The 16,096-nt window shown below is 41.6% G+C and overlaps 1 protein-coding gene across 9 annotated transcripts in view; it reads left to right on the top strand.

The window, feature by feature from the left end:
* Nucleotides 1-16,096, top strand: part of map7b (microtubule-associated protein 7b) — a 95,745-nt gene that overhangs the window by 36,535 nt on the left and 43,114 nt on the right. For 4 of the 9 annotated variants that reach the window (XM_039738884.1, XM_039738881.1, XM_039738882.1 and 1 more), the window contains exons 3-7: nucleotides 1,286-1,360; nucleotides 3,154-3,317; nucleotides 3,588-3,702; nucleotides 9,581-9,691; nucleotides 14,694-14,798. In XM_039738884.1, the coding sequence (XP_039594818.1) occupies nucleotides 1,286-1,360; nucleotides 3,154-3,317; nucleotides 3,588-3,702; nucleotides 9,581-9,691; nucleotides 14,694-14,798 (570 nt within the window). The remainder of the gene's footprint in view (nucleotides 1-1,285; nucleotides 1,361-3,153; nucleotides 3,318-3,587; nucleotides 3,703-9,580; nucleotides 9,692-14,693; nucleotides 14,799-16,096) is intronic. The other 5 variants (XM_039738887.1, XM_039738883.1, XM_039738889.1 and 2 more) reach the window with 3 other exon arrangements.

Raw genomic sequence — 16,096 nt, 5'->3', positions numbered from 1 at the left:
TTATTTTCACCTGTGCCTCCATTGTCAGTCTGTGTCGGTTCAGCGCCAACAGAGCACATATTCCACATGTACTGTACCTGTAGTGTACCAACAATTCATAATACATGTAGTTGCACGTGTCCAAGTGTCAATCAATCGGGTTTATATTTTATGAAAATAATCAGTTATTGTTTTCTGCACGCTGTTCACACAATTCAGGCTGTGTATCTAATTACTGAGGCTGTAAAACTGTCCATAGTCCTGACAGCCATTACTTCCAGATAACAAATCAGCGTGCGTAGGGACTTACGTGAAGGAAACGGTCTCATTAATCATGCTGGCAGCAGCAGTATCCTCGTCTCCATCGGAGCCTCGGTTATCAGCAGTGTGACTGTACTGTAGTCAGCATCAGTCCTGTCAGCTGAACGGTCCGCCTTCAGCCGGTCACAAGAGCCGGGCTACTTACATCGTTGCACGCTGATTACGTCATTTGAGCGTGTCAATCGATATCGTTGTTTGACTAGTGGATGTGACGAGGCCGTGCAGTTAACCAGAGTGAATTTGGCTGGAGAGAATAGCAAAGGGATCAATAATGTACGTGCGCTTAAGCGGATTGTGTGCTTACCCGAAGTTATTGCATCTTTACTTGACTTGATAGATAGATAGATAGGTCTTTGATTATCATCATCACATTAAATCAGCGCGAATTTTTATATGACAATTGTAAAGGATGGAAACCATATTTAAAATGTTGTTTTGTAACCTAAATTTGCTTACCAGCCTTCACTTTGTATTTAGAATTCTTGAGCTAACCATCCATCCATCCATTATCCAACCCGCTATATCCTAACTACAGGGTCACGGGGGTCTGCTGGAGCCAATCCCAGCCAACACAGGGAGCAAGGCAGGAAACAAACCCCGGGCAGGGCGCCAGCCCACCGCAGGGCACACACACACACGGGACAATTTAGAATCGCCAATGCACCTCACCTGCATGTCTTTGGACTGTGGGAGGAAACCCACGCAGACACGGGGAGAACATGCAAACTCCACGCAGGGAGGGCCCGGGAAGCGAACCTGGGTCTCCTAACTGCAAGGCAGCAGTGCTACCCACTGCGCCACCGTGCTGCCCATTCTTGAACTATATGGGCATATTTTATTTTTATTCTTTTGTAGTTTGTAGTAGTAACCTGGCACATTGTGCTGACAGTGTCACTTATGAAATATGGAAAACTTCATTTCTTCATCGTCAGCTCTAAAACTGTCATTTGACCTGTGAATTCCTTATATTGAATATTTTATGCAGAAACGCTACTGGTGAAGGTAGACGAAAGGCAAAGGCTGGCCAGAGAACGCAGAGAACAACGAGAAAAACAACTTGGTAAGCACGTCTTGAGTTTACGCTCATTGAGCAGAACCAGAGGGACTGGCTGCCCTTGTATGCTTGTTGTTTTTTCCCCCGTATCTTTCATTGTCTGTGATAATTTGTGTTCTCATGCTTTCATTTAAGGAGATTTTCCTTCATTTCTTTCACACCACACTTTTTCTCCATGGTCCCCCATTTCAAGACACCATAACGTTTGGGACACAGCAGTGGCAGGTCCACTATTTCGGACTTTGTCGCATATCCCCTCACATGCAATGACTGCTTGAAGTCTGCCATTCATAGACATCAACAAGTGCTGAGGGTCTTCTTGAGTGATGCTCTGCCAGGCCTCTCATGCCACCATCTTCAGCTCCTGCTTCTTTCGGGGGGCTTGTCCCCTAAAGTTTTCTGTTGATGCTGTATTGGATTGAACTCAGGTGACTGCCTTGGCCATTCATAAATTTTCCATTGTTTAGCTCTGATAAACTCCTGTGTGGCCCCAGCAGTCTGTTTGGTTCGTTCTCTTGTTGGAGGATGTAGTGCCATCCGGTGAGTTTTGTTGTCATTTACTGAACTCAAGCAGTTTCTCCACACCTCAGAATTCATTGCAGTTCCATCATCAGTGAAAAGAAGTCTGCCAGGACCTGTGCCAGCCATACATGCCCAAGCCATAAAACCCCCAGCACTGCCATGTGTAACAGATGAGGTGGGCTGCTTTGGATCTCGGGCAGTTCCTTATCTCCACACTTTGCTCTCGCCATCACTCTGATGAGGTTCATCTTTGTCTCATTGGTCCTCAAGACCTTTACCCAGAATTCTGCAGGCTCTCTAAAGTCCTTTTTCCCCCAAACTGTAATCTGGCCGTCCTGTTTTGTTGGTGTTCATCTTGCATCGTGGCCTCCTTTGTGTTTCTGTTCATGAAGTCTTCTGCTGATAGTCCTCTCTGATGCACACACATCGGCCCCCTGAAGACTGTGTCTGGTCTATCAGACAGGCGTTTGCTGGGTTTTTCTTGACCAGAGTGAGGATTCTTCTGTCATCATCAGTGGAGGTCTTCCGTGGCCTACCAGTCCCTTTGTGATTACTGAGCCCATCAGTGTGTTCTTTCTTCTTCATGATATTCCAGATAGTTGATTTTGGTCATCCTAAGGTTTTCCCAATGTCTCCAATGGTTTGATTCTTGTGTTTCAGCCTCCTAATGGCTTCTTTGACTTTCATTGGCACAGCACTTGTCCTCATGTTGTACAATGGTAACTACAGACTCTAAAGGGAAGAAGCAGGCCGAGGTCTCGTATGAAGCCATGAAACCCACCTGAGGAATCACAAACTCCTGTGACGCCAACTGTCCCAAACATTTTGGTGCCCTGAAATGGGGGGACTGTGTAGAAAAAGTCTGGTGAGACCGAAATGTGGGCAAATCCTCATCAATCAAAGTCTGCAGTGTGCACTTTAATCGCGACGTCTAAAGTGTTTGATTTGTAAATTTATACTGTGGAGCAGAGCGGTAACTCAAGTAGAAATATCCCAAACATTTTAGACGACGTGGTGTACGTAGATACAGTTATACAGGATGGTGTGAACAGGGTGTAGTAAAATTATTTTACATTTTTGGCCTTCTTCTGGTGAAATATTACCATCCATCCATCCATTTTCTAACCCGCTGAATCCGAATACAGGGTCACGGGGGTCAGCTGGAGCCAATCCCAGCCAACACAGGGCACAAGGCAGGAACCAATCCTGGGCAGGGTGCCAACCCACCGCAGGGTGAAATATTACTTTAAAACTTAATGACTTTTTATTTTTTGTAGCTGCTCGAGAGTCTGCCTTGTTAGAAAGAGAAGAAAGGGCAAAGCAGTACTACGAAAAGCACCTTGAGGAGAGGAAGAAAAAATTAGAAGAGCAGCGACTCAAAGAAGAAAGACGCCGTGCTGCTGTGGAAGAAAAACGCAGACAGAAGCTTGAAGAAGAAAAGGTACAGCGAGATTAAAATTTTTGTAACATGTCCTTTATTTAGTGTTTTACTTGATGGGATTTCATAGTTTTTGTCGAGCTGTGATATCCGTCCATCTTCCACGACACTCGCAATGTTTATTTTTTGCAGTGTGACTTCAGAGCGGGTGTTTCAATGAAAGCTACGCCAGCTGCCCTGCCATAAGTTGTTTTAGAATTGTTTAAAAATTCGAGCCTGCTTTATCATACTCGTGGAATTGCTTTTATTTCTCTGTATTTTTCATTTTTGAAGGAACGTCATGAAGCTGTTGTTCGGCGAACAATTGAAAGAAGTCAGAAAGCCAAACAGAAACCTAACAGGTGGTCATGGGGTGGGCCTCTTCAGAGTAGCCTCAGCTATTCAAGTGGTAAATAATTCTGAAGTCCTATCTTGATATTCTTCTTAGGTCAATGAATGGAGAGCAATGGCCACTGTATTGAAACTTTAGTATCATCGTTGATTTTTAAAATCTTGATTTGCCTCATTGGTGTTAATTATTTTGTACAAAAAGAATGTTTAATCCTTGTGTGGTCTACAGGATATCTTGCTGCGTTTTACGATTTTTATCCATTTAATTGGGTGGATGCCAGTGAAAAAATTCTATAGCATACATTTATATAATAAACACATTTATTTAGGAGGTTGTTTTACCTAAAGTGACTAGGAAATCACAATGGCACATACACTTTACAAGATTCTCCATTAAGCACTGAGGAAGGTTAAGTGACTCGTGCCTCTCGGTAGATAAGACCACATTGACCAGAAATTGAATGCAGATATCAATAGTGCAGTCAGCTCTTGATCGTCAAGGGCTAATTATACAGATTGTGGAAAAGATAAGATGCACCGCAATTGAGAAATGCTAAAATCTTCCTCCAACAGCAGATGTCCTTACCACCTTTAGCCACCTTCTTTCAAACCTGATTGTTTTCTGTTTTCTGACACTTTTGCTGCCCTTTCACAGCTGACAGGCTGCTACTCAAAATGCAAAGTCAGCTTTGCTCTTTGTTTTCTGCATCTTGTTAGTGTTTCTTTCCTTCCTTGAAAATCAATATTAGAGGAACATCTTAGTCAGTAGTGGTGGGGATAAGGGTCTAACGGCAGATAGATTGATCGATAGATACTAAAAGGCACTATATGGTAGGTAGGCAGATAGACAGATAGATTTTAAATTAGTGTAGTAGGCAGGATAAGATAGATAGTGTAGTTGACAGGGATGGATGGATAGACAGATAGCGTAGTTGGCAGGATTAAATAGATAGCGTAGTTGGCAGGATTAGATAGGTAGATAGATATAATAGATAGATGGATTGGTTGATATGAAAGGCACTATGTGATAGATAGTGAAAGGCACTATATGGTAGATAGATCGATTAGATAGATAACGTAGTTGGAAGGGATGGATAGATAGATAGATAGTGTAGTTGGCAGGATTAGATAGATAGGTAGATAGATACAATAGGTGGATTGTTAAATATGAAAGGCACTATATGGTTGGTAGGTAGGTAGATAGATCGATAGATAGATACAATAAATAGGTAGATTAATAGATATGAAATAGGTCTGTAGATAGATCGACTTTTGTTTTCTGCCCTGCAGCCAGTTATCTTAAGTAATATTTTGCGCTTTTAAATTTTTGTATAATGTTAACATTTTTGGATAACTAAGGTAGAAAGGTAACAGTTCCAAAATGCTGGATGTAGTTTTATGTAAATAAGGCTAAATTATTCTGTAATTCCATCAAAAACAGGTTCTGCCTCTCTTTGAACCAGTAATAGAAACTATTTTTATGAAATGGTAGGATAGATAGACTCCATAAGATGTATTATTTGGGTTTAAAAACAAAACGTTATGGACTCTCTAGGTGTCCTGTCGAAGACAGGCAAGAGATCAGTTTTTAAATATTTGCTATCTCTTACCCTACGTGTACCTTCATCACCTTTCCTCATTATCCGTGTGTGTCTGAACGTCTCTTGACCGTCCGACACTCCATCTCTCGAGCGTGTTCCCATAATCCCACCTCCTGAGACTCTATCGTTAATTCTGAGGCACCTGGCAGCTCGCCTTCTGTCCGCTTTTATACTCTCGTCTTTGTAGGCGACTCTCTCAGTTTGCCTCCTAAGCCTTTTCTCCTCCTCGTGTGTTTCACATCCGCACTTCCTCTTTCGCTCGCATCACCAAAGTCAAACTGATCGATCACAAAAAAGCCAAACTGACCGATTAGATTGTTCGGAGGGACTGGCTACACTCGCAGACCTTAGTGTTTTATTATATAGTAGATGATCCAAGACATTCCCTTGTTATCCTATTTCCTCTGGAGTTAAAGGAATGAAAATTGTACATATTATTTTTCACCATGTTTGTAATGGTGGTCAAGAAAAATTTTTAATGTCATGTTTTCGTGGAGAAAGTGCATGAGAGAGATTCTCAATAGGTTACCAGTGCTGGACAATGGCAACCGCTGTGAAAATGTCGATGTTAAAAAAAACAAAACTATGTAACAACTCTTATGTTCGGTTGAAGGTCCAGTGGGGGCAGCAATTGTGACTAAACTCGCCGTCCCTCTAGAGCCCCAGTGCCCAGTCGCTGTGTGGTCAGGCAGCATGTTATTAGATGAGGTATTAGACATTAGGAGTTATGTTTAGACATTATGCTATGGCATCTACTCTCAACAGCGCCTTTTCTGTTTGTTTTTTGCTTTTGATTGCGTTCTACCTTCCATCTTTTTATTCCTCATTATTTGTTTCTTTCCAAATCTCTCATTTTCTTGTGCTGTCTTTTTGTTTCCCTCTCATTTAGGTTTTGTTGAGTCTGCTTTCCTCTTTCTCGATTTAGCAGGCTTGGAGAACAATGTTCAAGGTGGTAGTGGTTTTGGCAGATATGGTCCAAAATCTAAATGTGATTATCAAGTTTCACTTCCATTTGAAACCTTGGGAGTAGCTCATCACCGATTCCTTAGTACACGTGGCATGGCTAACGCCCATCGCTCCAGGTGTAGACTCCCCATAAATGTACAACCCATAAGGAGCTTTCCCACCTCAGGAGATTTTTTTTTCAGGAACCAGGGACTTTTTTGGAATTTTTGTAGCATTCTCACCACAGAAACCATCGGGCCATTTGTAGCTCCTGGTACTTTGTTAGCTCTTACTCCAGGGTATGTGCTGTTCGTTCAACCACAGACTATTTTGGGTGGTGTTTGGGCAATGAATTGTGCTGATTGGTTGACCCCAAGCACTGGCACCTTCTTACAAATCTATTAGTGCTTTGGACTTGAGTGCGTTATCGGTGATGATGGTGCACTGCGCTTCATCACTGTGCACACCATGCACCTCCTCAACACCATAATCTCCCTCTTTGAGTAATGAGGTGGGGGGACCCCCACAAACTCCCAATCACACCACATTTTCATAGTCTCCTCCCTGCTGCACTGTGCCAGCGACGTAGTCATCTCCCCCAAGGAGTCCCAATCTCTTCAAAGCAATAAGGTGAGGGGCCTCCATGTGAACTCCCAAACACGCCATCACTCTCCATAGCCGTCTCCCTGGTGCGTCACACTATGCAACGTATCAATTCAATAAGTTCCCCTGTGAAGTCCAGATGGCATTGAAGCACTGCATTGCATGTCATATATTTTAAATAAATGCTCCTTTCCATTTAACTTGGAATTTGGATGTTGGAGCTGGGAATGACGTCACACTCGAGGTGACCACGTTCCAGTAAAACATTTGGAGAACCAATATAGACATGTCTGAGGAAACCTTTGCTGTGTTTACTCCATCGGAACAAACAGCAGTTGATAACAACGGATTACAGTAATCCCTCCTCGATCGCAGTGGTTGCGTTCCAGAACCCCCCGCGATAGATGAAAATCCGCGAAGTAGAAACCATATGTTTGTATGGTTATTTTTATATATTTTAAGCCCTTAGAAACTCTCCCACACTGTTAACATTATTAGAGCCCTCTAGACATGAAATAACACCCTTTAGTCAAAAGTTTAAACTGTGCTCCATGACAAGACAGAGATGACAGTTCTGTCTCATAATTAAAAGAATGCAAACATATCTTCCTCTTCAAAGGAGAGCCGTCAGGAGCAGAGAATGTCAGAGAGAGAGAGAGAGAGAGAAAAGCAAACAATCAAAAAATCAATATGTGCTTTTAAGTATGCTGAAGCACCGCGATAAAGCGGCATTTTGTAGAGGAGCATCCATATCCTCTGTACAAACAGCCCCTCGGCTCACACCCCCTCTGTCAGGCAGAGAGAGTGAGAGAGACAGAAAAAAGCAAACAAGCACCGCGCGGGAAGCATATCGTATATCATTGAGGAGTTTTAGTTAATATGTAATACATGCTCTGATTGGGTAGCTTCTAAGCCATCCGCCAATAGCGTCCCTTGTATGAAATCACCTGGGCAAACAAACTGAGGATGCATATACCATAAATTAAAAGACCTATTGTCCGCAGAAATCCGCGAACCAGCGAAAAATCCGTGATATGTATTTAGATATGCTTACATTTAAAATCTGCGATAGTGAAGCCGCGAAAGTCGAAGTGCGATATAGCGAGGGATTACTGTACTCCGTATCCAAATGCAGTAACAACATGTCCGCAGGTAGAAGTTGGGACAGTACTGAGTGCGCGGCTAATTTAATGACACACAAATAGTCCAGAGTGCTAATAAACAGTATAATACTACAGTTTTTATTATACTTGGTGGTGTATGTCGCCATTTTGGATTAATGTCATAATCTGAAGTCGGATAAACTCGGACTTGACAGATCAGCCTTGAGTTTCCGAATCAGAAATCCAACTTGAGGGGTATTCCAGTTGAAAATTCCATCTAGGAACTCCAGAATTCTGACTTCCTATTTCAAATGGACTGCACCAAAAGGTCACAGTTCCTGTCGTGCAGTGGGAATTCAGCACAGAGAAGTGGCCCAGTGCTTTCCTCGTACAGGGACTCGCTGGTTCCCGAAAACAAAGTTCATGAGGTGGGATAAGACCCTCTAGATACAGCAGATTGGCCTTTTATGTTTATTCTTGTCCACACATTTATATCACTCCTATGCTATTGCCGAGGTTATAAAGTGCACATTTTACTCCTCCCGCATGGTCCAATGGTTATTTTGCTTAACAAATGTCTCTTTAAAATTTTGTTTTGTTGACTTATTTTTGGAAGTTTTAGCAAAGAAAGAAAATTTGTCCTCAACTAGGACCTCTTTGAGTCCAGAACCAGGCAGGAGGAAACTTGTTCATTGCATCCTTCATTGGGAGCATTCCTGTTACAGCAATCTACTAAGGGACAGTGCCCTGGGCATAGGCGTCGGCAAATGGTCCCAGATCAGAGACGGAGAGTTGGTCTTGTAGATCACTGAAATTTGCATAACAGTGCTGAATTATTGCCGGCTGTGATTGGTTCACTGGCTTGCATTCCCACTGACTGGCTCAAGAGACTTGGGATGTTTCCAGCAGAAGAGCATAGCCAGCTCATTTCTACTACACTCTTGCTCTTCAATATCTCTTAAATTCAGCTCTAATTCTTTTATGGAAAAATTGTGTTTGTGACAATTGGCAAGTCTTACTGGTTTCCTGATATGCTTGAACATGTTTCTGACATTTATTAACCCTTTTTTGCATTACATCTAAGATGCTATATTTTAATATGGAAAGCACACCGAAACACTTCAACAGTAAATTACCCATAAGTGACTATGGGACCCCTAAATCTCATTTTACGTCCACATGCTGTGATCGCCACCCTGCCTCTCCACTGAAATGGCTTCGTGTGGGTGATGAGAGGTGCCTGGTCTCCTCCACGCATGACACTCCTCTCGATTCCCTCAGACCGGAGAATCTCGTTTCTCACAATCCCATAGTCCCTTTAGGGGCCTTTTCGCAAACTCTGTGCAATCTTTTCATGCATATCTTACTACAGAGAGGCGTTCATCTTTTAATGGAATTTGGAAACCCAAATTGGTCAGAATTTTAATCCATGTAAAATGTGCACTTTCAGGGGACGTTAGCCTTTTGAAAGATGGGGTTATTCTAACCATGTTCAGAGACAGACATGAGTGTGTACGGTGTCTCCTGTGAATCTTACATCGCGAAAACAAAGATCGTTTTTAAACCTTTAAAGTATAAAAGGCCAATCTGGACATGTTTAGCGCACTGTGTTCTCTAAGGCCTTGTCACATTTGCTCCTTCATTACATCGGGGTGTCATTTGCCATTATCATCTTTTGTTTTAGATGCAGACAGGAGATCGGTCTCCACCGTGAACCTTTCAAAGCATGTCGATCCTGTCATTAACAAGCGGCTCTCCTCCTCATCTGCAACATTATTAAACTCTTCAGACAGAGGTATAGTTGATTAAATTGTAGAAATTAGAATTTTCTTTTTGCTTACACATTTTTTGTGCATTTGCCTGAATTACCATGTTCATGAATTTAAATCTATACAATGTCATAAGAAAAAGTCATTTCCTATCTTAACTAATGAAAGAGCAGTTAGAAAAGTAACCCCAATTGGAAAATTACGTGTTAACCACAATGAACAGACGCTAACATAATATAGGACGTTTGTGATGGCTTATGGGTAGATGGAACACGCACGGTACAGCGCTCTGCTCTTAGTCTTGTTGAAACCAAGGTCAAGTGAACGTTGACGCTCCGCTGTGGGATCGATCACACCATTGTTGAACCAGGGTGTCCTAGTGAGTGGGCAGAGGGACTTCAACTTTCTGAAATTCACTGAAGGATGTTGGCTCATGATCAGATCAGTAAACAGTCTGATTACAAATCTTACGGTACCCCAGGTCATCAGGCACTGTGTGATGTGCAGGTCTGTAGCTGATCTCCAAATGTGCAGCAACAGTGGACAACATAATCCTTCAGTTTTCTCTGATGAAGGCGTTTGCAACATCGCTGCGGACGTGTGTGTGTGATGTTGATGTTCGACAAGATTGAGCTTCGTCGGTTACACTTGTTCTTCCCACTGTCATCGTCTTCTTCCTTCGGTTGCTCCCATTTTGGGGTCACCTCAATGGGTCATCCGTATTCATCAAGCGCTGTCTTTTTACATCATTTTCTCCCAAATTGACTGCCTTTGTGTTCTCCCTCACCACATCCATAAACCTTCCCTTTGGCCTTCCACTATTCCTCGTGAGTGGCGGTTCCAACCCCAACATTCTTTTTCCCCAACGTACCCCCTCCTCTGCACATGCCAAAACCATCTCAAGCTATCCTCTCTCACTTTATTACCAAACTGTTGTACCTGTGTTGTCCCTCTAATATCCTCATTTCCCCTTGTTACTCCGAGCGAAAATCATAGAATCTTCAGCTCTGCCTCCTGTTTTTTGGTCTGTGTCATTGTCTCCAAACCGTCCAACATGGCTGGTCTCACTACCTTTTTATTGACCTTCCCTTTCACTTTGCAGTTACTCTTCTATCACAAATCACTCCTACCACTCTTCTGCACCCAGCCTGTCTGGCCTCTCTTCTTCACCTCTCTGCCGCACTCTCCGCTGCTTTGGACTGTTGAACCCAAGTATTTAACTTTGTCTCCCTTCACCTCCTCTGCTCCTAGCCGTCGCACCCTTCCACCACCTTTAGTCTCATTCACACACATGTACTCCATCTTACTCCTACTGACTCTCATTCCTCTTCTCTCCAGTGCGTACCTCCACCACTCCAGGTGCTGTCTGCTCTCACTGCAGATCACAGTGCGATTCCCACTTTCTACCCGTCTATAAACTTTTCGTCAAGCCCTGCCGTTTTCCCTTCCATACTCATCCGATATCGCTCTGTGAATATCAGCAGGTTTCACTCGCTCTGCCCATAGAAATCTCACTTATGGTGTGTTATTCGTGTTCGCGGAGCGTCCATGTTCGTTTGACCTTGGCTTCAACTAGATTGCACTGTACATGCTCAAACCACCCATAAGCCATTGCAAACGTGTCATATTGTCTTAGCTTCTATCCGATGTGGTCACCTTGTAATTTTGAAATTGCCTTTAATTTTTGATTGACCTTCATACTTTTAACTTTGATCAAGTCTTAGGTTGTGCATTAGCAGCCATTTTAGACTGAAAACTTGCAGCCTGCTGTTTGAAGTAAGGAGAGGATTCCCTAGCAGGCTGCTGTTCCCTTCTAAGAATATAAATGTGAAATCATTGACACATAAAGCAACATTTATAACTGGGTGAGAGCCAAATTAACAAATAAATAAATACATAAGATATAGTGTGCTGTGTTTGTGGTTGACATTGTTTCTAATAACTTCCTAAACATGCGTAAAGGTATTCCTGCTAATCTGGAAAGATATCATTTAATGTGAATTAATCATGTTCTATAATTTTGTCCATATTTTCCATCCATGTCTCATAATCTGTGTTCATAAATGCTAAAAGTTTTAATTTGCTTTACTTTTAAGCATTGTATTTTTACATGTTTTTTTTTTTATTATTCTTAATTTTAAGCAGTAAATTGAGAAACGGCTTTTTATTTCAAAAATGTCTGTTATAATTACTGGCTATTTATTACATTGCCTAGAGAAAATCATCCTACCCATTTGAAATAGTTGCTTCTTTTGTCTTCCAGCCTGACATCAAAACTTATTTCCAGCTTTATTTACGCATTTTGTGTTAATAACATTCAAATAATTCTAGGAAGAAGCAACAAAATTGGATGCCATTATGAACAACAACTGCATTTATTTCTGTCGCACATTTTCATACAAATAATGGAGCTCAAAGTGCTGTATATGATGAAGAAAGAGAAAAAAAAAGACAAAGTAAGAATTAAAATAAGAGAACACTAATTAACATAGAATAAAAGTAAGGTCCAATGGCCAGGGAGGACAGGAAAAACAAAAAAAAAACTCCAGACGGCTGGAGAAAAAATAAAATCTTCAGGGGGTCCAAGGCCACAGGACCACCCCCTCTAGGCATTATACCTAACATCAATGACCTCAATCAGTCTTCATTGTATTCAGGGTTCTCGTGGAAGGACTTGATGATGAGAGTCATGTGGACTTCTGGCCTTTAATCCATCAATGTAGGGCAGCGAAAGGCAACCTTTTTCGAGTTGCAGCGCACTAAGTCCAAAAATTTTCTTTCGCGGCGCACCTAAGGAACTGCACATAAACAAAATCATGACGAGAATAAACTATGTATGAATTTTTCTAGATAAAGTTTAATTAAAAGTACCATAAATAAAAAGCGAGTGATAATTGTTGAGAATTAAATTACAAGGAAGTATCGAATGCTTGCGTCACAACAAAATGTTTTTCACCACAAAGAACTGGAAAAGGTCACTGAGTTTACAAAGTTTACTGTGTTGATAAGCGGTGTCAGAGCGAATATAAGGTTAATTTTTCCATAGTAATACTCAGACGATTAAGTGGTGAGAACTGCAGCTACAGCGATACTCTCTCGTCGGCAAGAACCGAAATGTAGCGTTCGTAGTTTCTCGTTCTATATTTGCTCCGCCTTCTTCTATCTGTACAGTGAGCGAGATCTTCTAACAACGAGAATTTTTAAGTCTCACGAGATGTGTTTTTGACACTGCTGGTGTTGATATTATGATGAATGGTGAACAGCGAAAATTTTAACTTGTATTCAAAATAAGTGCAATATTAATATTAACCGTTATCTGTTTTTCCAACATAATTTTTTTTTTTAAACATTATCTTTTAAATCAACCAAAAGTTCTAAAACACTAGCAATTTTAAATATTTTACAAAAGTTTTCGCGGCGCCCCAAGAAAATTCCACGGCGCACAGGTTGCCCAACAATGCTTTGATCAGGTGGCGGAGATGCAGGTCGCCACCACAGAAAACCGGAAAAAGAACAGAAGAGAGAGTAGGGGTTAGTACGGATTTTGGAGAAACCATGAATACTTATGATAATTAATTGAATATGCAGAGCATCAGGATTAAATTAAAATGAAGTTATGAGAAAGCCGTGCTAAAGTAATGTGTTTTTAGCAGTTTTTTTAAATGCTCCACTGTATTAGCCTGGCGAATTCCTGTTGGCAGACTAGTCCAGATTTTAGGTGCATAACAGCAGAAGGCCGCCCGCCTCACCACTTCTTTTAAGTTTAGCTCTTGGAATTCTAAGCAGACACTCATTTGAAGATCTAAGGTTATGATTTGGAATGTAAGGTGTCAGACACTCCGATATATAAGATGGAGCGAGATTATTGAAGGCTTTGTAAACCTTAAATAAACCTGAAAATCAAATGCCCCCCCATCCCCATCCAGAGGGTGCTCTCTCTTGGAGCACTTCTAGCCACCAGCTCATTCCACCACAGTGTGCTAAGGAGTGCCTCTGGGGCTCTTTTCTGCCCACTGCTATCAGGCAATTAAATGCTTCCGCCCAATGTACCAGTTCGGTTTGTTTTTATTTATTTATTTACTTAACTGATTGATTAAGTGTACTGCGAGTCCGTATCCTTGTTTTTTATGTTTCTGCTGCTGTATGCATCTGAATTTCCCCTTGGCATTAATAAAGTTTTATCTAATCAAATCTACTCTAATAAGAACAAACTGGTTCAATTTGCAGATGATACCAAACTAGGTGGATTGGCAGATCCCCTGGAATCCATTGAGGGGCCAATTTGTGGACAATGAAATGTAATGTCCAGTAAATGTAAAGTATAACACATAGGAAGGAATTCATAAAGTTTAATCTAATCTCGTCTAAAAGGATTCAACCAGAGTGGAGCACATGATATTATTTATCTTGACTTTCAGAAAGCCATTGGATGAGATGCCACATGAGAGGTTGGGCATCAGACTAAAAGAAGTGGCAGTTCAGGGGCTGGAGTGTAGACGAGTGCAGAATTGGCTCCGACGCAGGAGGCAGAGGGTGATGGTCTGAGGAACCCCATCAGAATTAGCTGATGATAAGAGTGGTGTCCAGCAGGGGTCAGCCTGATTCTCGTTCATTTGATTCGCAAACCAGTCGCTACCCGAGAATCAGTCTAAAGATTTGCATACATTTCATTCGTGAATGCGTGCTGGAGCTTCCTTATTCTTTAGAAGTCACAGTTACAGATCAATGACAGTACTCTATAAATGGGATTGACCACAAACCATGGAAATGAAGTTTTTATTACTGAAAACCAGACCGCATTTTTAAAATATATTCGATATGTATAATTAATCTGATTTACATGCAAGTGTGAAATTATGAATCCACCCATCTACCCATGTCTTTGAACTGCGGTTGGTGCAGGATGAGTCCCTTTGACAGTTCTGAGGTCTGCTCTTCCCACTATGGCCTCACATCCTGATGGTGGATTGCGATTTAGGTGGCCTGAATGTTCTGTCCTTGTATAACATGTCTGGTTTATTTGTGCAGCTCTGCAGAAAAGGATTTCAGCTTATGACCGACTTCATCTGCATCCTCCTAGCAGAGTCAAGTCCTCACAAGATCTACGGCAAAATGTTTCAAGGGGATATAAGTGTACTTAAAACAACTTTTAATTTCACTTGCTTTCATGCTTTTATCTAAATGAAACTGGCTGGAAAATGAAAACGCAGGTTGGAGTAGTTGCGTTACATAACAACTGTGTTTATAACCCACTGTTTTCTCCTTGCCGTATTTAAGTTACTCTGGGAGAATTTATTTAGAAATAGTCAAGCGGGCTTGGAACAGATCACCGTGTTACCCACCAATTTGAAAAATGCTACTATGTTACGCATGTAAAATCCAAGTAACCAATGTAGACCTCTTTTTCTTCTTCTTCCCATTCATCTTTTCCTCACTTCTGTTTGGGGTCTGATAGTTTGAAATTACAACGAATAAAAGTAATCTCTTCTTCTTCATCTTCCTCTTCTTCTTTTCGCACTTCTATGTGGAATCAATGTCCTTGATCAGCCTTCTCCAAACAGCTCGGTCCTGCATCCCCTCCCAAGTCAGACCCTTTTTCCTTCACATCTTTTACTTTATCCATCCATCTTTGCTTTGGCCTCCTGCACGTTCTCCTCCCTTGGACTTCCACTCCCATCACTCTTTTGCCCACATATTCATAATCTCTCCTCATCACATGTCCATACCACAGCAGTCTACTTTCCTGTCCTTTCTTAGGATAGTCACTTTTGTTGAACCTCAGATTTTCTCATTCGATCCTTCATCGTAACTCCACACATCCATCTCCACATTCTCATTTCTGCCACATCTAACATCTTCTCCTGCACTCCCTTTACTGCCCATGTCTTGGCTACATACATCATTGCTGTTCTTAAAATTCTGACCTGTAACCTTCTCATTTATTGTTTGATCAAACAGTGCTCTTGATACCTTCATCCAAACGTTCCATCCACACGGCACTCTAGGGATTATCCCTAAATCTAATTGTCCATCTTGGCCTACCACTGATCCTGGATAATAATAATAATACATTTTATTTATATAGCGGTTTTCTCCATGCTCAAGGCACTTTACAGAGTTTAAGAAAGAACAGCCGGGTATACAGTATATAGCATTTTATCGAACCAGAAAAATAAATAAAGAAGAGTAAGATAGTAAATTCAGAGAAGAAAACCTAACAGACAACATAATTGATGGTCTAACACACACACACACACACACACAAGTGACATGAGCATCTTGACAGAGAGGTAAACTGAGAGAAGGGTCATAAAGTCAAGTAGAGCTAAACGCCTTCCTGAACAGATGAGTTTTGAATTGTTTTTTAAAAGAATTCATGGAGTCAGCTGACCTGATTGATTTCGGTAGGTCATTCCAGAGTCTGGGCGCTC

The sequence above is a fragment of the Polypterus senegalus genome, chromosome 16 (assembly GCF_016835505.1).
Source record: "Polypterus senegalus isolate Bchr_013 chromosome 16, ASM1683550v1, whole genome shotgun sequence".
NCBI lineage: Eukaryota > Metazoa > Chordata > Cladistia > Polypteriformes > Polypteridae > Polypterus > Polypterus senegalus.
Note: the sequence above shows the minus strand (reverse complement) of the source record. Positions and strands in the feature narration are given on the sequence as shown.